We start from the raw sequence: 22,584 nt of genomic DNA on the forward strand, positions 1-22,584 counted from the left end.
CAAAGCTCTGATAGGCCAAGGGGTGGGCTACAGCAGCCAATAGGGACGGGTAAAGGTCCTACGTTGGGGGCGGGTTTAGCAGCTAGAAGGGTGGGCGGTGGAAGAGGCGCCGTTCCTGCTCTCTATGGTCCAGGCGCTCTGTGCTCCAGTCTCTATGGTTCCCCTTTCCGGCGCGCGCGCGGGCGGTTCCGGCGGAGCCATTGGCGGTGTGTGAGGCCTGGCGGGGATGTTAATGGTGGAAGCTGCTCCCGCCGCTGAGCAGCAGTGACCCAGCCCCGCCCGCCCGCCGCGCCACCATGTCCGTGGTGCCGCCCAACCGCTCGCAGACCGGCTGGCCCCGCGGGGTGAACCAGTTCGGGAACAAATACATCCAGCAGACCAAGCCGCTCACGCTGGAGCGGACCATCAACCTGTGAGTGCCCCGGCCCCCCGCGGGACCAGGCCATCCGCCTGCGAGTGCCCGGCCCCGGGGGCAGACCCCTCCTTGCCCCCCCCCCCGGGGAGACACCCCCTCTCTCTGTGCGAGAGACCCGCCCCGTAGATCTCCCCCGGAATCCCCTCAGTTCCCGGGAGCTGCAGACGCTGGAGAAAGGCATCAACTCTTCCTCCCCATCCCCCTACTTATACCTCAGCCCCACCCCCCTCTGGGGGGACCCCGCAGGCAGGAGGTCCCTCCTCACCCCATCCGGTCACGCTGGGGAGGGCTGAACTCTGAGTAAGTGGGGAGGCCTCTTGGTCAGGAGGAGACCTTCAGTCTGTGAATAGGGGCGTTTGGACCATCCACCTCTGAGTCGCTGGAGGTGTAGCTATAGTGCTGCTACCTAGTGAAATTGAAGAGCACGTTACTTTTGGAGCCCTGCACATCTGTTCTACTTAGGTTTTTATATTGCATCTACCACGGTAGTATCCGAGTTTGAGTATGGGACATAGAAGTTTGTACCCCACGTGTGTTCACTGTTTAGTGTTTAATGAGAACGGCCAAACTGGGTCAGACCAAAGGTCCATCGAGCCCAGTATCCTGTCTACCGACAGTGATCAATACCAGGTGTCCCAGAGGGAGTAAACCTAACAGGTAATGATCAAGTGATCTCTCTCCTGCCATCCATCTCCACCCTCTGACAAACAGAGGCTAGGGACACCATTCCTCATCCATTTGCTGACTACAGTAAAAATATTTAATATTTGGACTACTGGGAGCTGCAGGATACAACATGGTTTACACTGAGTATCAAAGATGCAAGTGCTAATGTGCAATAAAAATATTTTCTTTATGTAACTGCCTTAGTGGGCCATCTCCTGAAGCAGGCTTTGCTTTACAATGGACAGGGCAGTCTGGAACTTTCTTCTTTGATAGGTAGATTTGTGAAGTTGCAGTAACAGCAAATAAATGTAATAGTCAGTACTTAACAGTTAACAATTACAAACTCAAAAAGACAGTCATGCATCACTTTTTATATAGTTGAGTTTATTCTCACAGCTGAAAAGGATACGACTCATTTTTAAAAAGTGAAAAATGTTAATGTTCAGTGTTTCCTTCTGGAGGAAAAAAAATATCAGCAGGAAGCTGTAATTCTTTGGAATTTGTGTTATCAGTACAGGTAGAATTTTTTTTGGACCCAGGTTAAAGAATATGAGACATTTATAAAGTGGACAGCATTGCTGTATGGTAAATATAACCTTATTTTAGAGACTGAATTGGAATTTAAGATTTTTTGAATAAATTAAGTGTAAGAAGAATGTAGTGATGAAATGCTAAAGCTACAGATAAAGAGGAGAAAATGGTACTGTGGGTAATAAAGACACCAGTGATCAGAAACCAGGGACCTGGATTTGGGAGGATGTTCATTAAGAGCTTCTAAAACTAGAGTTGCTTATAGAATAGCAGTATTCATGAGAGCAGGCTATGGTATTCAGAGTGCTAGCCTTTGTGGTTTCTGTGCAGAGTGGGGGCAGAGGTGGAGAGAATTCCAAAGTAGAATTTGGGAAGCTGTCCCTAAGATTAAGGTTGTAGAAAAGAAGAACCAAAAAAAGACAGATTTCAAGTTGAATGTTTATAATTACCTTAATAGTCATCAAATTGAACTGAGACTTATTTAGAAATGTATATTGGCATATTTCATCAAAGCACCTGCATACCACAGATCAATAAAATCAAGTACAAATCAACAAAATATAATGGAACGTCCCTTGCTCACTAACAAACCTAGTCCCTGTTGTTAGAATGAGTGTTCAAAAGTCTGTTAAAACAGATTTTTAAACCACAAGTTTAAAATCTCTTCTAACTCAGGCAGGTGCTGAGATCCAGCTGGTCACAGAGGTATGGGTTCTTTACTTGAGTCTCTTACTGCCATTTGCAGAAAGCTTCAAACCCTGGACCAGCTACTGAGTGTGACCCAGCAGCTAACTCTTGTGGTGGCAGAGGGACAGTCTCTCACATCAGTGGAGCCCAAATAATTTAATTAAAACTCTGTAGATTATAAGCGGTAACTTTGAACTGCACCCAGAAGAGAATAGGCAGCATATGTGTGGAAATTTCATTTTAAATATTTTGAAATCAGTGATTGCTAACTGTGCAACTATGGTAACTGACCCTCAAGTTAAGTACTATGCACTTACACATGTGAGATCTGGATTAGTCTTCATGATATAGTAATATGTGATTTTTATTTTTTTTTCCTCCCAGGTATCCGCTTACAAATTATACATTTGGCACAAAGGAACCCCTTTATGAGAAGGACAGTTCAGTGGCAGCTCGGTTTCAGCGTATGAGGGAAGAATTTGACAAGATTGGAATGAGGCGGACTGTAGAGGGTGTTCTGATTGTACACGAGCATAGGCTGCCCCATGTGTTACTATTGCAGCTAGGTACAACGTTCTTCAAACTGTAAGTGTATATTGTTGGAACTTGACATTGCAGTAAGATTTAGTAGAATGACAAAGCATTACCAAATAACAGATTAGTCGTACAGCAAGTAAGTGTACAGACTGCTCTGCTGTACTAATTGAGCATGGATTAAAGTGTGAGTTCCAGCTGTTGCAAATGTTTATACGGAGAAACATTCTGAATCATCTCTCTCCTGCAGAAAGTTGATGATGATGTGCTATTAAGTGTGCTGACTTTTAGTCTTCATTGTAGTACACATTATCAATAGGTGGTGATCTTAGAATTCATCACCAGTAATTATTATTGCCCCTGAATGAAGGGATATGATGAAGATAAGTCATGTATAAAAACACTCCAGTTAACATCTTAAATCATTGAGGCTGAATTTTAAAAGTCTAGCTGCTTATAGATAATCCTGTTTCCTTCCTATGCTTTTCTTGATCTGGAAAGAGAAAGTAGACTAATTCTTGTAAATTTCACAAAATTCTGAATTCAAGGTGGGAAAGACCTGTTGAGTTATCCGGACCATCAGACCAGTGCAGGATTATCTCCCCACAATGGGTTAACTTCTAGTTTTTGTGCAGTCCTACAAGTGTTGTTTTTGGGTAAAAACAAATGCAGGCGCAATTCCTACAGCCAAACCTACCCGTTTCCTTTTTTTGCATTTTTCTAAAATGATTAGTCCCTTTCTGTTAAATTTTGTAGCTAAACTGTGTCCTTTTGAAAAGTCCTTGTAGGAACAGTGCATGTTATTGTTTATCACGTCTTACTGAAAATAAGTCATTGTAGCCATCAAAAAACTAATTGGAGGTGATCACCTCAAAAAATCATAGTGACTATGCATGCTACCGTATTTAGTTTTGAAGTGGTAATAAATCCAGCAAGGTGAAATTTGAAAGTTCAGATTCTTTTGGCTCTTTCCTCTGTCAAGAGCTTGAAAATGAGTTTGTAAATCCCTAAAACTAAGGGAGTCTCAATTCTTCAAAGTTACCTGTGAATATATTTATAAATAAAATAAAAGATATAACATTAGCTCTCATCATTAATTTTTCACAGACCAGGTGGGGAACTCAATCCAGGAGAAGATGAGGTAGAAGGTCTAAAACGTTTAATGACAGAGGTATATTTTCTTCATTTTTCTTTTGTTACAGTTATCTCCAGTGCAATTGAATGTTGAATCGTTCTTGAATGTTTTTGGACAAAACATTATAAATAGCCTTTTTGCCATTCCTAGCCTTCTGAGTGCTTCAGTGATTCCCAACTAACTTCTTGCTGGTAGTTCATATGGTATGATATACTATTTCATTTGTATATTTATGATAGTGCTAGAGAGCAGTGGTAGATTAGCCACTGGGCCAACACGGCCCGTGCCCAGGGCCCCTGGCCATTTGGGCGTCCCGGAAAAATGGGTGACCTGCTCTGCCTGCCTGGTGCTCCTGTGAGAACAGGTCCAGGCGCGGGGGCTTGCCTCACTCTAACCACTGGGCGCTCCCGCTGGGGAGTGGGGCAAGCCCCCGTGCTGCAACCCCATCCCTGGCTGGAGTGGTGAGCGGAGCGGGGCAAGCCCTGTCCCTGGCAGAAGCTAGGCAGGCAGAGCAGTGGGCCCCCACTTGCTCCTGGCCCAGGGCCTCAGAAAACTGCAGTCTGCCTCTGCCAGAGAGAAGCAGAGTTGTCCAGTGGTTAGGGCACTAGCCTAGGACTTGAGGGACCGGGGTTCAATTCCCTGTTCATTGCAGACTTTCCTGTGACCTGGCACAGCCTTAGACAAGTCTCCCCTTAGCCTCTCCGTGCCTCAGTTTCCCACCTGTAAAATGGGGTTAACACTTCTCTACCTCACAGGGGTATTGTGAGGCTAAATAGATCAGATTATGGTGCTCAGATATGGTGGTGGTGATAGACAGACCCAGTCAATAAGGGCCTCATTGTGGATAACTCTGCATCGAATTCAATTGTCCTCCGCCATCCTGAACTAGGTGCTTAATTTATACACCAGGGAGAATCTATTACTGAGACAACTCCTGCGAGTTCTGATTAAATGGCGTTATATTGTAGCTCTTGGGGTCAATTACACTTAATTGCATTTGTGAACCATATTTTCAAAAAATGTTTCTAAAGGCTGATCTACGCTGAAAAGTTACTTCAGCATAGCTGCATCTCTGAGGTGTGCAAAATCCCACCCTGAGAGATGTAGTTAAGCCTAGTTTTATACCTTGTCTGGAGCATGAGGATGCCTTACATCGGTTAGTACACAAGTATTTTACTTTAGCTTGGCTCTGAATTGCATTAAACCCTTATTACAGCATCCCTTAATGCTTCCAGTATCTGGTTCCTAAGAGTACTAGCAATGGAGCATGTAGAGGTTTTTTGACAGCAACTGGATTTTGACAGATACTGGGACGTCAGGATGGAGTTCAGCAAGACTGGGTGATTGATGACTGCATTGGTAACTGGTGGAGACCAAACTTTGAACCTCCACAGGTGAGTGTCCATGCCTGCATAAATTTTGATCATTAAAAATAATTAGCAAGGTGTGTTTCTGCAAAAAACTGAGTCCATTTACTAATCAACTTTTTTGGGCAGCCATGGCATGTCAGGTTTCTGTTGGGTTTTTTTGTTTGCTTGAAGATTTGTTCCTTTTGCTGGCTGCACTAGAGAGACAAACTACAGTTGAGCCTTTAGTTTTTCAGAATGTGGTGTAATTAGTACATCTATTCTGTAAAGAAGATAAGCTCCCTTTAAACTTTTATTTTTAATTGTTTAATGGTGATAACGTGCTTGGCACTGTGGTTCAATTTCTCTTGCTGTCCTGGATTGTTCTTACCTGTTTCCTAGTTTAATATGGTGATCTCATTTTGAGTCTGCCAACATTTTCTAGACTCTGAAAACTTAACTGTGGGGGCTCAATGTCTTTCTTAATGTTTTATAATATAGTCTTAAAAAAAGTGAATAAAGGTGCATCAGATGTAGTTCCTTTTTGTTATGTGTAGATGTCCTTCTCTGTGACTTACTCCCGATTCTTTAAGAAGCACTTACAGATCCCTATGTACTTTCAGAGTGCTGTACAAACTAATTAAACTTTTTTTCCCCCCTCAGTATCCATATATTCCAGCTCATATTACAAAACCGAAAGAGCACAAAAAGCTCTTCTTGGTTCAGCTGCAGGAAAAGGGTAAGCATTTGTAGCAGAGATTCTAATCCGTGTTCTGTTTTTTTGTGTGCAGCTACTGAGACGACCGTTTCACATTTCATATTGAAAACAAATGTGGTATTAAATTGATCTTAATGGAAACAAGCTTGTCATCTGTAAAGCAAAGCCCATAAACAAAGTTTCATAAGTGTTCTGCTAAAGGGAATGGGGTGAGAGAAATAGAGGATCTCATACCCTGAATGCAAAATAATTAAAATATAGTAAAAGAAAATGACTAGTCGGTGTTCTTTAAAACTTGGCAGCAAGCATGTACTGTTTGGTTTTTTTTTTTATTTAATTTATTTTATTTAATTTAAATTATTTTAATAGATTATAAGATTTCAGGCCTTAACACAGGCTGACAAAGTGGATGAGAGAATATCTTTTATTGGACCAATATCTGTGGGTGAAACAGATAAGCTTTCAATCTTCCACTGACTACATTGTCCATTTCAAATAGGATATTTATATATAATGTTAATAAAAATATCATTTTTTTTTTTAAATTCACCCCGATTTGGAGTCCTCATAAACTGGGATCCTTTGCCAGGATAATAGGTGGGATAGGAGTGCAGATGTACAAAATCCCAGCATAAGAGCTCCACCTCTAATTTTATAAAATAAACCCATTGGAACACTGTAGTTTTGGATGACAGTGAAGTGATTTTGTATTTAAAGACGGGGGGGGGGGGGGGGTCGGACCCTAAGTGAAACCTTAGTTTGAAATTGTTTGAAACAACTTGTCCATTGTTAATACTGTCTTGGATTCATTTTTAGCTTTGTTTGCGGTCCCAAAAAATTACAAGCTGGTAGCTGCACCGTTGTTTGAGCTCTATGACAATGCCCCAGGATATGGACCTATCATTTCCAGCCTTCCTCAGCTTTTGAGCAGGTATAGTATGCAGCAGATTCACAGTATAAGCAACTACTATGGCTGACTAATAAATTTCTCAGCATTTTTTATAATATATTTGAGGTGCATCACTGCCATTCAGATAAGAAATATGCATTCCTTAGCCTTCTCCTTTACTGAAAATAGCTTGTACCTCATCAGGATTGAGAGCTCAGTGATCTTACACTTTGTGTCGCCTGTGGTGTCACTGAGCATCTACTCAAGTAACTTGCCATGCAACCCACAGGTTAATTTGTCAACTGTCAGTGAAAGAGGTTCCATTCTTTACCAGTCACATCCACCTGCTTGCATGGAAAAATCTCTGAGATGTCAGAACTGGTAGCATCCTAAAAGGCTTGTACCATTCTTACTCTTTATTTTTATCTCCCAATTTATCTGCTATCAGCCTTTGCAACTGCTGGTGTAATTTTCACTTTTCCTATATAAAGACCACAAAGGAAGTCTCTTTCAAAAAGCTAACAATGCTGATCTTTAAGCAGGCACAGGTTGTATTGTTGTTAATTACTATGCTTGCAATAACTTAACCAGAGCTGAAGTCTCACATCTCTAAACCTGGATCCTAAGCAGTTAAAAGCAAGGACATCTGAAAATTGAGATCAATACATACTTGACACAGTACAAATTAGACTTCCTATTTCTTGCATAATGGTCTCTACGTTCACTCTGCAAACTTCAGTTTTAAGAGTTTATAACTCTCATGTGAAGCTTCTTGTTCATGCCCGACATATGCAGTGTTTGTCCAATAGCAATTTTCTTCCACACTATAAGACTTCCCCCTCCACGATGGAAACAAAACTCACATTGGCTTTTCTCTTCCAGAGAAGCTATTTTGAAGGTTCAAGAAGAATTAGTTCTATAGGATTGGATCCCTTAGTATACTTGTGTGTAAAGCTGAAGTTAGTGTCTACCTGCTGTAGACAATTACTGATTGAAGTACAAATACTTCTTGACTGGAAATTTCATCTTTGCTTTCTGTCAGGTGTGAGTTTGTTTAGCTCAGAAATAAAATATTGCACACACAACTCATTTAATCACTTTCTACATATAAATGATGAAAATAAATCTCTTGCATGGTGCAACTATTTTTTATTTTAGATTCAATTTTATTTACAACTGAATTCCCATATACTTGAAGAGTGTGATAGAAGAAGCCGTCTCTGTGAGCACAGCTTTAAGATGTAGAGGGAAGAATACATGTGACGCAAGGATTTTTTTTTTCTCTTTTTTTTCCTGAAAACCGCTAAACTTTCTATTGTCTGAATAGCAAAGTGAATCTCAACTGTTTAGATAGTGGGATGGCGAATGTGATTCAGTGTTTTAATCACTTTTCATTGTAATAGTCACCAGTTTTTTTTGTACAACATTAAACAAAATAGATTGGATTATGTTTGTCTATTTCTTATATTATAGCTATTTGGAATATTTTACTGAAGGTGGGTGAGAAATTAAAGCTAATGCTTTCTTCCAGGGTATAGGTTGAGGGCAACAGTAGGTCTAGATAATGGGGGTGTGGGGAGTGGGGAAAGAAACATTTCAGGGAGGACCTAGTATGTTAACTGAGCATTCAAGCTTGTGCTTTCCTGAGCAGAGAGCACGTGGGGGAATAAGTGGCAAGGTGGGCCATTGCTATCAGTAAAACTGACCATGACTGGTGTGGGAACTTGACTGCTCATTCCTGGTGATCTCAGTGGAGTTATCTAGAACACAACTGATTTCAATCAGAAAACCTTTCATGGGACTGTCCTATATTAACTAATGAGATCCAGGTAAAATATGAAAATACCCTAAAGAGCTTTAAAGGAGCACTTTTCTGATTGGTCCTGGGGGCAGGGCTGTAGAACTGAATTTAGATTGGTAACTGCATTGAAATATTTATCTGTCCAATCCCTGGGAGCTGTCTCCTTACTGAGCAGAGCTCCTATAGTTTAACTTTATACCTGCTTCTTAGAAAGGATCGTTGAGACTCGGGGATCTCGTTTTCTCAGTTTACCTCAACCTACTGCCAGTATTAAACATATCCAAACAACTAGGATTCTTTTTTTGGGTGTGTCAAATTATTTTTTTAAAGGTATCTTCTATAAATTGAAAAAAGGGGTACACTAAAATAATACGTCAAGTGATTTCCTAATGGTACCATATCCATCCATAGTATGGACTAATGGCTAACTTACACAATATGTCTGAGCTACACTAGAAACAAAAAAAGACAATTTAAACAAAACTGCCTTAAAATATATTGTGCTGAAATGTTGGAGGGAGGAGATACGGGGACTCCATTGTGTAGGAACTTTATTTAAAAAAAAACAAAAATAAAAAAACTGACTACAGACTTGTTGCCTAAAGCTAGGCTCCTGAATAAATGAATTGGTTTTATTTTCTGAGGTGTAGAGCACTCCATAGGAAGTGCAGCTGCTTAGAATCTCAAGTCACTTCTATTTAGGAATTTAATTTTAGGCACCCAGGTTTGAAAACTGTCCTTGGCTTCCTGCCCCATCATGAACCTGTGTTAGGAGCTCTCTTCCCTCTCTCACTTTTCCTTAAGTTACTACTGTACTTACTACTCCACATCGAAACCACACTTTGTAAGGAGAGACAGCATTTTGGGAGAAACCCCCAGTTGGGATATTAAACTTACAGATTAATTCTAAATTCTGTTTTGGCTGTATTGCTCCCTAAGACAGAAGCTGATTGCTATTGTAGTTGTCCCCAGAAGAATTAGTTAACAGTCTGTGTCCCAGCGTCTAGCTTTGGATACAGGGATTTGGAGCAATTAAATTTTTGAATTGCTCCAGCTCCGGGCATAAAACCTACTGGTCCGCGCTCCAGCTCTGGGCTCCGCTCCAAAGCCAAATGCTACAGGTGAGAAATGTGCACCTTCTGCTAACCTGACAACTTTGGAGGCTCTACCCTGTGACAATGAGCAAGGGAACTGAGTCCTGCACATGGGGGGAGTTACAGTTGAGGATATTTTGTGTGGATGTTTGTTGCAGGGTGAGGGAATATGAACACAAAGTGGAAAGAGCATGTAGTAACTTCTGTTACAAGGAGAGAAAGGAGTGGAGAAAGAAATCTGATCCTTTGAAAAGCCCAAGCCTAGTATGAACGTAATGTAAATAACGAGCCTCAATTTCTGATTCAACATTTTTGAGGAATGATTTACCATAAAAAAAACAAGGGAGATAAACTTGGGCCTAAAATAAGGGGTAGGTGATTAAACATTCAATGCTTATTGGAATTAATATTGTACATTTGCTGTCTGAGAGGGTCTACATAATGCCTGTTGCAATTTTTAATTCACACTTTTTACCATCCTAGACCTGAACAGGAGTGTAAGTTGTCATGTAGCTGCTGAGGAAAATCTATTGCTGGACTGTAATAAGCAAAAAAGAGAATTGGAAAAGCCAAAGCTGCATGCCAAATAAATTCTACAAATGGCATTTAAAAATAAATACTGAGTGTTCAATTCAAGAATTGCCATGATGGATACATGTAATTAAGTTTGACATAACAGGCTAAGAATGGTAGGAATTTTAATATTACATGAGCCTCACAGTGGTACGGAAAATGAGACTAGTTTTAAATACTTGGATGATGTACTGCTAATTTAAACAACCAATTCTCCTTTTTTCCATTGTGGTGGAGGCTAACCAAAATTGACTGCAAAAATAAAATTGCAAAATGGACTACTGCTTCAGTGCCATCATGTGGCAAAAAACCATAAACCTAGTTCCTCTGAATTAGCAATTAGGTGACCATTTTAAAAGCTAAGAAAACTCAACAAATAAACCTTGCACATGGAAGTTAAAAATAAGCTAGGGCTGTGAAGCGATTAAAAAAATAATCACAATTAATAGCACTGTTAATAATAGAATACCATTTATTTAAATGTTTGGAAGTTTTCTACATTTTAAATATATTGATTTCAGTTACAACAGTGTACAGTGCTCACTTTATATTTTTTATTACAAATATGTAAAAAACAAAGTTTTTTTCAATTCACCTAATACAAGTACTGTAGTGCACTCTCCATCATGAAAGTTGAACTTACAATTGTAAAATTATGTATAAAAAAAACTGCATTAAAAAATAAAACAATGTAAAACTTTAGTGCCTACAAGTCCACTTAGTCTTGCTGCTTGTTCAGCCAATCGCTCACACAAACAAGTTTGTTTACATTTGCAGACGATCATGCTGCCCGCTTGTTTCCAATGTTACCTGAAAGTAGGAACAGGCATTCGCATGGTGCTGTTGTAGCCGGTATTGCAAGGTATTTACATGCCAAATGCGCTAAAGATTCATATGTCCCTTAATGCTTCAACCACCATTCCAGAGGACATGCATCCATGCTAATGATGGGTTCTGCTCAATAACGATCCAAAGCAGTGTGGATCGACACATTCATTTTCATTATCTGAGTCTGATGCCACCAGCAGAAGGTTGATTTTCTTTTTTGGTGGTTCAGGTTCTGTAGTTTCTGCATGGGAGTGTTGCTCTTTTAAGATTTCTGAAAGCATGCACTGCACCTCGTTCCTCTCAGATTTTGGAAAACGCTTCAGATTCTTAAACCTTGGGTCGAGTGCTGTAGCTATCTTTAGAAATCTCACAGTGGTACGTTCAAATCTGTTTTGTGTTGTGTTTTGTCAAATCTGCAGTGAAAGCATTGTTAAAATGAGTAACAGGTGCTGGGTCATCATCCGAGACTGCTACAACATGAAATATATGTTAAAATGCGGGTAAAAGAGAGCAGGAGTCATACAATTCTCCTCCAAGGAGTTCAGTCACAAATTTAATTAATGCATTATTTTTTTAAGAAACATCATCAGCGTGGAAGCATGTCCTCTGGAATGGTGACTGAAGCATGAAGGGGCATATGAATGTTTAGCATATCTGGCACGTAAATACCTTGCAATGCCAGCTAAAGAAGTGCCACGTGAACACCTGTTCTCAGTTTCAGGTGACATAAATAAGAAGTGGGCAGCATTATCTCCCATAAATGTAAACAAACTTGTTTGTCTTAGTGATTGGCTGAAGAAGAAAAAGAACTGAGTGGACTTGCAGGCTCTAAAGTTCTACATTTTTTTTTGTTTTTTGAGTGCAGTTATATAACAAAATCTACATTTGTAAGTTGCACTTTCAGGATTAAAGAGATTGCACTAATGTACTTGTATGAGGTGAATTGAGAAATACTATTTGATCATTTTTACTGTAAATATTTGTAAGAATAATATAAAGTGAGCACTGTACACTTTGTATTCTGTTTTGTAACTGAAATCAGTATATTTGAAAATATATAAAATTATCCAAAAATATTTAATAAATTTCAATTGGTATTCTATTGTTTAACAGTGTGATTAAAACTGCAATTATTGGCTATTAATATTTTAATCATGATTGATTTTTTTGAGTTAATTGTGAGTTAACTGTGATTAATCAACAGCCAGCTGGTGGTGGTTTGGCCTATGTGAAATGAATTGGATATCTGTCTAGTTCACAATGGAGATTTCACTCGTTTCAATGACATTTCATAGGACACAGACTAACCAGGACAGCTATTTCCTCACCCCTATTAATGGTTCCTTCAGGGCCAGGTTGAGGCACGCTGGTATGGCTGTATGTGGAAAAACTTCAGTTCATGCACCTTGACACACATTACATTTATTTTTAAGCAGTGGTTCTTGACCAGGGATCCACGTACCACTGTGGGTATGCAGTGATCTTCCAGGGGGCATGTCAACTCATCTGGATATTTGCCTAGTTTTACAACAGGCAGCATAAAAAGCACTAGCGAAGTCAGTACAAACTCACTAGCGAAGTCAGTACAAACTAAAATTTCATATGGACAATGACTTGTTTATACTGCTCTATATACTATGTCAGTGTTTCTCGACCTGGGATAGGGTTAGGGAAGTTGCAAGTGCAGGACTGGTGTTAGGGGGTGGCAAGCAGGGCAATTGCCTGGGGCCCCGCACCACAGTGGGCTCCACAAAGCTAAGTTACATGCTTCAGCCCCGGGTGGTAGGGCTCTGGCTTCACCTTCATCTCTGGGCAGAAGACTGGGCTCTGCCACCTGGGGCTGAAATCAGACTCCTGAAAGGGGTACAGTAGTCTGGAAAGGTTGAGAAACCAGTACTTTAAAGGGTGTTAAGTGGGAAGGATTGTGAAATAACGCTATTTGCTCTCAGCAAGTCCAGATTTTTTATAACAGCATCTCAACACTGATTGTTAGCAAACAGGCAGATTTGATACTGATTTCTTGATGGTTTGGATTATTATTTTAGACACTACCTATAATGTTGTATAAAGAATTGTTGAAGCATACTAATTAGAGAGGGAGAGACTAGGTCTGGCTTCCATGCCTTTGCCATACCTGCTAACCTCCAAAGGACTCAGGACTAGAGTTTCAAAGGTATTTGGGTGCCTAAAGATGCCGATGGGTGCCTAGTGGGATTTTCAAAAATACCTAGGTGCCAGTTAGGTGCCTAGGTTCTTTTTGATGATCCCGCTACCTGCCTGTCTGCATTTTTAGGCACCTAATTACCTTTCAGAAGCGGACCCTGAGTTTGCCCTGGTGAGGAATAGTCTGAAAAACCTCCAAGTCTTTTTCACATTCTCATTTTCCCTTCAAGTTCCATGCTGCGAAAAACACAGTGACGGCGCCAGGACCCGTTCAATCATCTCTCACTTCTCAGCCCTGGCGCTCCCCCAGTAGGGTGACCAGACAGCAAGTGTGAAAAAGCCCGACGGGGGTGGGGGGTAATAGGAGCCTAGATAAGAAAAAGGCCCCATCATCGGGACTGTCCCTATAAAATCAGGACATCGGGTCACCCTATCCCCCAGTGGGGTGCATTACCCCACCTTACACACAGGCTGCAGCTTCCAGGAGGAGCCCGCCCGGACTGGGAACTTGGCTGATAAACCGCTGCACCCCAGGGGAGACTTTCCTTTGCCGTTTTCTTTGCGGCGCCTGTTGAAGGGGAATCAAAGCGCATCCGCCTTCCCCAGCCCCCTTCCTGCCCCCATTCCCCTGCCTGCCCCCCTCGGGCCCCTCCAGCCGGGGGTGGTGCCGGGCGATCGGCGGCCGCGGGCAGGCCCGGGGCAGCAGCAGGGGGAGGCGCCCGCCCAGGCCCGGCGCGGGGAGAGAGGAAGGAAGGAGGAGCCCGCGGAGGGCCAGCGCGTCGGGGCCCGTAGTAGTGCGAGCGGGAGGCGGCGGCTGCGGGGCCGGGAGGGAGCGTTAGGCCGCGGGCGCGGGGGACAGGCCCGGCTCTGGGAAGCGGAGGGGGCCGCTGGAGGCCCGAGGCCGCGATGCCGCTGCTCTTCCTGGAGCGCTTCCCCTGGCCCAGCCTGCGCACCTACACCGGGCTCAGCGCGCTGGGGCTGCTCGCCAGCGTCGTCAGCGCCTACCGCGCCCTCAGCCAGGGCCCCGCCGGGAACCCGGAGCCTGCGCCCGCAGCCGGGCCCCAGCCCCTGGACATCGCCTACTACCTGCTGTCTGACAGCCTCTGCGTCTGGGTGAGAGCGGGGCCGGGCCGGGAGTGGGGGGACAGGGGCCCTGGGACGGGGGCCCTGGGGCGGGCAGTGGGGCGCGGGGGGGAAGAGAGGGGCCCTGGGGCGGGCTGGGGGTGGGAGTGGGGACAGGGGCCCTGGGGCGGGCAGTAGGGGAGAGAGGGGCTGCGGGGAAAGAGAGGCCCTGCGACGGGCTGGGGTGGGAGTGGGGATAGGGGCCCTGGGGTGGGGGCACTAGGGGAGAGTGGGGCTGTGGGGGAAAGAGAGGGACCCTGGGGCGGGGGCAGTAGGGGAGAGAGGGGCTGTGGGGCTGGGGGAAAGGAGGGGCCCTGGGGTGGGAGTGGGGGGACAGGGGCCTTGGGGCGGGCAGTGGGGCTGGGGGGGAGAGAGGGGCCCCGGGGGCAGGCAGTGGGGCGGGGGGGTGAGAGTGGGGGGACAGGGGCTCTGGGATGGGCAGTAGGGGGGAAAGAGGGGCCCTGGGGTGGGCAGTGGGGCTGAGGGGGCTGGGAGTGGGGGGAGAGGGGCCTGGAGGGGCAGGAGTGGGGGGAGAGGGGCCCTGGGGCGAGTAGTGGGTTTGGGGATACAGAGGGTCCTGTAGGACAGGTAGCTGGACTGGAGGTCCTGGGGGGCGCTGAGGGGTGCGTAGCTGGGCTGGGGATGGCTAAGTATTCCCAAAGGAATGAGTGATGTTGGGGGGCTCGCTTTGCGGGAGGGTGACCTGTGGATCCCCCGGGGGTGTAATTGCCTTGATGTCCCAGGGACCAGGCCCCAGGAACGCCTGGCTTGGCTTGGCTTCCAGCTCCCTCTGGGGATAACAGGGTCCCCCAGACTTGGAGGAAATAGTTCCCTTCCCCCAATTAGCAGACTCTTGTGTAAACAGCACAGCCATGGTTCAAACATACCCTGCTGTAGTTCGCTGGTCACTGGATTGAATCTGGACTAGGTCTGTAGTGACTGAGAGCTGCGACTGTGTGATGAGGCTGGCCATTGGTTTGTCTGAAGTGAGTCTGATGGTCTGAGTCTAGTTTCCAAGGTCCGGTCATAGAGGTTAGGCTCAGTCACTAAACAGAAGTCCTCTGTATCAGTTTCTGGGCCCAGTAGTGTGATTTACACCAGGTTTTAAACTGTCTGGGTCAGAAGAGATGTGTAAGGGGGTGTAAAACTGTTAAGTAGGTGCAAGTTTGCACCGGTAAACTTTAATGCATGCATTGGGGAAATTGTTCAACATTTCTCGCTGCGGTTAACACCATTTTGGCTTCATCAGTGTTCACAATTTTGGGAGCCATAGAGTAGGCGGAGTGCTGGTGTGGGACTAAACACTAATGGTCTGTCTGCTGTCAGCTTCCCGTGTTGCTAAAACAGGTGGACTTGAGCCAATTCTAGCAACATTAAGAAACTTCTATACAGTATTGGGCCTTGCATGCTCGAGGCTGGAAGAAAACTTTCCTAGAAGTTAGTCTCAATGTCTACATTACAAAAATTGCTTCCCTGGTTAGGCTCCCTTGTTAGCTTCAGCAGAGAGGACAAAGAGTGTGAACACTTCACAGGAATTTAATTCACTTTGTCCTTAGAACTGGTCCCTCCAGGTCAGGATTGAGTCAGATTTGGAGACGCAATCTGGACACCATGTTCATAGTGCATCTATTCTGTTACTAAGAAGAGTTTCTCTCTGTGGCTGGCAGTTTGGCAGATTTCAGTTTAACTGGCTTTAACTCCTTTTTTAATTTATAATCTTATGTTTTAATGTTAAAAACATACTTTGCTCTTTTGGCTTGGACCCAATTTTTAATTTTGGGCCGAGATCAAGAAATCATGGTTTACTAGTCTTTACTGATCTTTTAAAGGATGTTGTGTGTATTTTTTGGAAGTGGTTTTGTTTTCTCTCACATACACGCACATGCGTGCGTCCGCACGCCACCAGGCTCTGCAATGGTTTTGCAAGACTCAGACTGTGTTAATTTACATGAACTCGGTGTAAAACGAAACAAAAGTGAGATTGTAGACTGTCTTTGTGGTCACTAAGATAGTAATATGTTAATTATGGCAGCATACCCATGTGTGTGTACCACAGTTTGTACTTGGATAAAGTATATGCTTTGTGCTCAATTTAATATTTTAATCTCTTTCTCTTTTTACATGAAAATTATTTTTAAAGTTACATTTTTAAAGGGATGTTGTCAATTTAGGTATCCGGACACTAAAAAACAATAATGTTTACTATGCCTGCGACGCTTTGGGATTAGCCAATGAGACATTTCAAAACATTAAACATGATACTCAGTAATAAATGTTTGTAAGAGAGGATTCTGCCTTTTGCCCAAAATTTTGAAAGTTGTAAAAACAAGATTTTGCAAAACCTAAGGCGAGTAGAAATGTTTCCATAATCTTAAAAAGAAAAAATCACCTGCAGTGTCAGAAACCAAAACATGCAGCATGAGAACCTGAAAATGGAAGTGACTATAAATGACAACAATTTATTATTATTATTTGTATTACCATAGTACTTAGGAGCCCTAGTCATTGACCAGGACCCCACTGTGTGAGATGCTGTACAAACAGAATAAAAAGACTTTCTCTACTTCATTGATTTTCATTGTCCGTGCCTATTGATATTAAAAAAACCTCAATGAACATAAATAGTGACTGGGTATATTAGATTTTTAAATTCCTTTGTGTTTAATAATCCCAGGTGGTGTTACCAATCTGTAGGTAAATAGCTTTACCATATATGATTTTTAAATTGACTATGGGTAAATTTTCAAAAGTGCAAAAGACATTTAAAGGCTCTTGAGTCCCTTTAGAAAATGGGATTTAGGTTCCCAAGTTGGTTAGGCGCTTTGGAAAATTGTACCGTGTCCCTTTAAAGTGCTGTGTTATTGGCATGTATCCTCTCATCATTTCTTTTCTCACTCCTTGTGTCCTATATAGTTCAAAAGTTAATCAAAAGGATTGGTTGGCAAAAAAATGAGAAACCAGTTTAAGTGATTCAGTATTTTCTACTTATTACGATTTTCATTGAAATGACTGTCAAGAGCTCTAATCCCAGAGAGATTTAACTGGCGCAGTTCCAGAAAGCAGATACGTTTTATTTATTAGATTTTCAGGCCTGGTATGAATGATGTCACTGTGAACATGTTCAGACTGGAGTATTCTGACTTGTGTTCAGCAATTTAAATATCAAGGTGAGATAGATTTAGAAAATTTCAGCACAGACCAACCTAGAGCCTAATTTGCATAACACAGACATCAGGCAAAAGCATTACCTGTGACAAGTGTGTAGTTAGACTTGCATGTTGGCATCAGGCATAACCAAGCTTTTATGGCTTCTGTAAAAAAAAAAAAAAAAAAAAAATTTAACTAAAATATACATTTGTAATTTAGGAGGGAAACAACTTGATCATTTTAAAAATAATTCCTTGTAAAGGACCCTGTCCACTTAAATTTGGCCCCAAATTTAAAATTTGCTAGCATATTTTTATCAACCCTGAGACTAATGGAAATATTTCACAATAAAAAAAAAGTTCAAATGAAAACAGTGTATTTTAAACAAATAAGTATTCTCCTGTGTTTGGATGGCAAATATTCCAAAATTAAGAACTTGGAAATGACACTGACTATAAGCAAAAGGGAAACCGACTTTATTGATTCTTATTGTCTGGGCTGAGAGAAAAGCAAAAAGTTAGAGCATAAATAGTGAAAAGTAAATGGATTTTAAAAATGATAACTTTGAATAATCTATTAAGGTGTTTATAGTAAGATAAATTTGTTTGCAGCATATATGATTTTTAAATTGACAGTGTCCCTTTTAAATACTAAGTATCAGATGGGTAGCTGTGTTAGTCTGTATCTACAAAAACAACGAGGAGTCCGGTGGCACCTTAAAGACGAACAAGTTTATTTGGGCATAAGCTTTCATGGGTAAAAAAAACCCACTTCATCAATTATTGGGAGTGGACCACATCCACCCTGACTAAATTGGCCTTCATCATTGGTTCTCCACTTGTAAGGTAACTCCCTTCTCTTCATGTGCCAATATGTATTTATGCCTGTATTTGTAATTTTCACTCCATGCATCTGAAGAAGTGGGTTTTTTACCCACAAAAGCTTATGCCCAAATAAATCTGTTAGTCTTTAAGGTGCCACCAGACTCCTCGTTGCCTTTTAAGTACTGTATTTTTAAAATGTTAAAGTTTATTCTAGAAAATGTTCACAATAATTTGTACTAACTACTAAATCTGATGCAGTTTTAAAAGATTTTTATATGTTAAACCGGTCCAGTTAAATGATGATTGCTAATCTAAACTAGACTCTTAGATTAAAAAATGTTTTGAACGACTCATTAATCATTTCTGAGTGCCACTGACCTGATGATGTGAGGCATCATAAATCAGCTGTTGCTAAAGCTTAAAGCCAGTGGAAACCAGAAAGTAAAATTTACTGGGAACAAAAGTGAATTTGACTAGTCAGTTTTTATTGTTTAAGCTGAGATGGATAAAATAAGTAAACTAAATAAATAGTGAAAAGAAAATCAAATTCTGACATTATTTCATTTTTAATAATGTAAGATATTAATGATAACTTGGGTAAAAAAGTCAGTCTCCTTGCAAATTTAGGTGTGGTAGCTTGGTTACCTGTATAATGATGCTGTTGCTCTTAATGACACAGATCATTGTTTCCACAAATGAAATAATGACATGTATTCTACTGTACAGTGCCTAGAAGTTAGGCTTTAGGAAGGGGCATATTTTACAGGCTACCTGAAACAACTACTGTACTGCACAATAACAATGAGGTGAGATATAGTGCTCTCTTTTATGAATAGGACTAAAATATGTTTAATTTCTTTTTAGGTACTGGTGAATACTGCCTGCTGTTTCCTGATGTTGATTGCTAAACTAATCCAGTGTGCGGTGTTTGGTCCTCTTCGTGTTAGTGAGAAGCAGGTAAGTAAAACATATGAGGCTTCTAGACTAATTGCCATGCTCTCAGATACTTGTTTTCTTAATCTGACTCTTCTTTATCTTCACATGGGTTTTTTTTTTTCTGTAGGTGAATGGTTTTAATATCCCATCTGGGAATATTGAGAGTTGCACAGATTAACATTTAGCACCCTAACAGTTTTTTAAAGATACAAATGTAGCTCTTAGGATTTACAATGATTTTTTTAAAAGTAAGATTGATTTTGCCCATCTTTCCATCAAAATTGCTTCCCTTTTTAACCCCAAGTTTAGAAGGTGATTTGTCCATGATTTGGAGATATCCCCTTTTGATATTTTGAAAATGCACATTCAATAAATTTTATGGAAGTTTAAAATAAACCAAGAAGCCCTTTGCAGTTCTCTTATGGGTAAACTACTCAGTTCATATATAAGCATCCATAAATCTTCTGGCTTGTTTCTGAAGAGGAGCTTTAATTTTGGTGAACTAGTATTGTATTTTAAAAGGACACCTGTCAACTAGGAAATTACATTTCCATCAAAAATGTTGTTCCTGTGCTTACAAGTGCTCTTAATTTTAAAGGAAATTAGAGGAAAACAATTCTCTCTTTTTTATTTTAGTTTACTTCGTGCATTTGACAGTACTTTTTTACATAGTCAATTTCACTGTTTTAGTATTGGTCAGCTACAGCTCTTTCCTCATGCTCTGGCATGATGATATAACTCTCATGCACCTTCAACCTCTGCAAGAACAGGATGTTTCCCATCAGTGGCAGTCGGCAGACACGTGCACAGAGAAGGCAGGAGAGCTGAGCCCAAGCCCATTTGTTACTGGTCCTAGGCTTGCCCCTCTTCTAAACATCAGCAAGGAAGCAGGAAAAACATTTTTTAAAGGATTTTAAAAAAAGATTTCAGGACATACTATTTAGAATCTGTTCTGTCAGAAAATGGAGTTATTTTGAAAATTAATTTTCAAAAATCAAGTTGACTTCAAAATATGTTCTGTGTGTGTGTGTGCGTGTGTGTGTATATATATACACACACACACATGCAGTCACTGAAAAAAATAAGTTTTAATGTAATAGGCATGCAGTGCAAATGGGGCACTATTATTTACTTGTTCATAGATCTCTTGCAATCTATCATATTGGTGATTCACAAACCTAAAGACCTCTGAATGCAGTGCCTATGCTTTAAAAGTGAGGCACTCTCCCAGGGCTTTCTGCTAGATTTTTTTCAGTTGTCCGTGGTGACCATATGGACATAGAATTCAAAGCCGTGTCAATGCTAGTTTCTAATGTGTTTGCTGTCCCTTTAAAAATTGAAATGTACTTTGATAGCTTCCTTTGAAAGACAGGCTATATATGTTGGTAGGTCAAAAATGTGATCACCCTGAAGGAATTATTAGCCTGTTCTAGCTGTCTTGCTGATGATTTCATTGTGTTTTTACAAAGAGGATTCATATATTTTTTTTTTCTATAAAGCCTTCCCATGCCCTGCAAATTGTACAGTGGCTTTTATCCTGCAGTAACTAACCAGTGTACTGTCTTTCTTTCTGATTGCATGTGTGTGGGAATGCTTTTCCTGTCCCACTGTTGCTCATCTCCTCCCTTCTTGTATGTAGCCATTATGTTGGAGACCAAGTATCTTATACATTGAGTGTTTTTAGAGGGTTAGATTTTTGTGACTTTCTCTTAATTTCCTACAGTGGCTGAAGAAAGGTTTAATATGTATATACCAGCAATCCAGAAATGAAAATGGCAATATTGGTAGCCTCGCAGCCACATTGCTATGATACTGAGGATCCAGTTGAGATCAAGGCCCCATTGTGTTAAGCACTGTACAAATACATAGTAAAAAAACCTTTATCTATAATGCTGCACTGTCTTGTTACAGTGGTACAAAAGGAACATCATTTAGTCAATATGCCTTAAGAGAAAGGGGTGTCTAGTGGAGGCTAGGTAGATGACAGGCAGCATGGATAAAAATGGATGATTTAAAATAATAAAAAAGATAACATATGTTAAGGCCTAAATTTACTATAATCTATTTAAATCACTTAAAATAATTAAAAAAAATTAGAACATGTTTGACTTTCTTTAAAACTTGGTGACAAACCATTGAACTGGTGGGAGTGACTGGCTAAAAGCCTGGAACCAAAGTTTGTTGACATGCTAAATCAGCTTTTGACTGACAGCAGTAGCCTCTTTTGCAGATGCAGAGAGAATATTTTCTTCATTTCAGCGAATTCAAGTTCAGTTCAGTGACAGGTTCATTCAAGTTAAGAAATCAGTTGGGAATTGGAAACACAGGAAAGCTTGTTTTCTTCTTCCAATCTATGAACAAAAATTAGGTGTGAGAGGATGAGTTCTACCGGTTCTAAAATCTTGGAGGGCGTGGTGACCGGAAACAATCAGTTCAATTTGCTAATTAAAGATAAATAGTTTACATAGAGAGAGAAGCTGTTTAATAAATCAGTTTTAGATGCGAAACATGTTTTGATAAACTTGTTTCTTATGTATCTAGCACAGTTAAGGTAGTTTTATTTAATAAAAAAAATGTTGGTTTTGTGCATTTTTAATTGTACTTGACTTTCCATCCAAATAGAGTTTGAGACAAATCCCAAGTTTTAAAAAAAAAATCACTTTTCTAACATAGTTAATTTTTGTATTTTTAAATTATCTGGATAAATGTGAGTTAAGTAATTTAATTGTTTAAATTAATGTTTTTATAGTGCATCTTCCTGGTTAGCAAAAAGAAGCACCAAATTTAGTGTAAAGGCTGTATTTGTTTGCAAATAAGCATGTTTTAATCGCTACCAACCAATGGTAATCAGCCTTCTTTAGAAAAATAACTAAAAAGTACAAATGCCAAACCATGATTAAAATTGGTGATTTAAATCCATCCACCTTGATGGCAGGAATTTCTAATATTTCTCATTTTTGTGTTATTCACACCTATTGTTTTAAAAATAATACAAAATATCACCATTTAGCTGTCTGAATAGCTGGCCTATCACATTTTCATACGTCTGTTTCCTTCATCTTCCCTCCTGCCTATTGTCTGTTCCACTCATCTTTTGCTTCTTAGCTCAGCTGAGACCATAAGCTCCCTGGAGCAGGGACTGTCCTTTTACTCTCTCCAATATCTAGCACAGTGG

The 22,584-nt window shown here is 41.1% G+C and overlaps 2 protein-coding genes across 4 annotated transcripts in view; both read left to right on the top strand.

Moving 5' to 3' along the window:
* Positions 1–82: 82 nt before the first annotated feature.
* On the top strand, positions 83–8,366 carry NUDT21 (nudix hydrolase 21). Of its 2 annotated transcripts, none has more exons than XM_039503182.1 (7): positions 83–412; positions 2,684–2,884; positions 3,941–4,004; positions 5,273–5,362; positions 5,978–6,053; positions 6,849–6,963; positions 7,211–8,057. In XM_039503182.1, the coding sequence occupies exons 1-7, from the start codon at positions 297–299 to the stop codon at positions 7,287–7,289; spliced, it is 741 nt and encodes a 246-aa protein (XP_039359116.1). In that variant the 5' UTR covers positions 83–296; the 3' UTR covers positions 7,290–8,057. The 2 variants fall into 2 exon arrangements, with proteins under 2 accessions (XP_039359116.1, XP_039359117.1); XM_039503183.1 differs by lacking the exon at positions 7,211–8,057 and adding an exon at positions 8,080–8,366 and having other exon boundaries at positions 89–412.
* A 5,468-nt stretch (positions 8,367–13,834) lies between these two features.
* Positions 13,835–22,584, top strand: part of AMFR (autocrine motility factor receptor) — a 38,036-nt gene continuing 29,286 nt past the window's right edge. The window contains exons 1-2 of one of the 2 annotated variants that reach the window (XM_039503342.1): positions 13,835–14,493; positions 19,338–19,430. In XM_039503342.1, the coding sequence (XP_039359276.1) occupies positions 14,287–14,493; positions 19,338–19,430 (300 nt within the window). In that variant the 5' untranslated portion in view covers positions 13,835–14,286. The remainder of the gene's footprint in view (positions 14,494–19,337; positions 19,431–22,584) is intronic. The other variant, XM_039503341.1, reaches the window with a different exon arrangement.

The sequence above is a fragment of the Mauremys reevesii genome, linkage group 16, assembly GCF_016161935.1.
Source record: "Mauremys reevesii isolate NIE-2019 linkage group 16, ASM1616193v1, whole genome shotgun sequence".
Lineage (NCBI taxonomy): Eukaryota > Metazoa > Chordata > Testudines > Geoemydidae > Mauremys > Mauremys reevesii.

Coding starts and splice junctions, on each gene's coding strand:
- NUDT21 (XM_039503182.1), top strand. CDS start 297: ATGTCCGTGGTGCCGCCCAACCGCTCGCAGACCGGCTGGCCCCGCGGG. Junction 413..2,683: donor CTGGAGCGGACCATCAACCT/GTGAGTGCCCCG, acceptor TTTTCCTCCCAG/GTATCCGCTTACAAATTATA. Junction 2,885..3,940: donor GGTACAACGTTCTTCAAACT/GTAAGTGTATAT, acceptor AATTTTTCACAG/ACCAGGTGGGGAACTCAATC.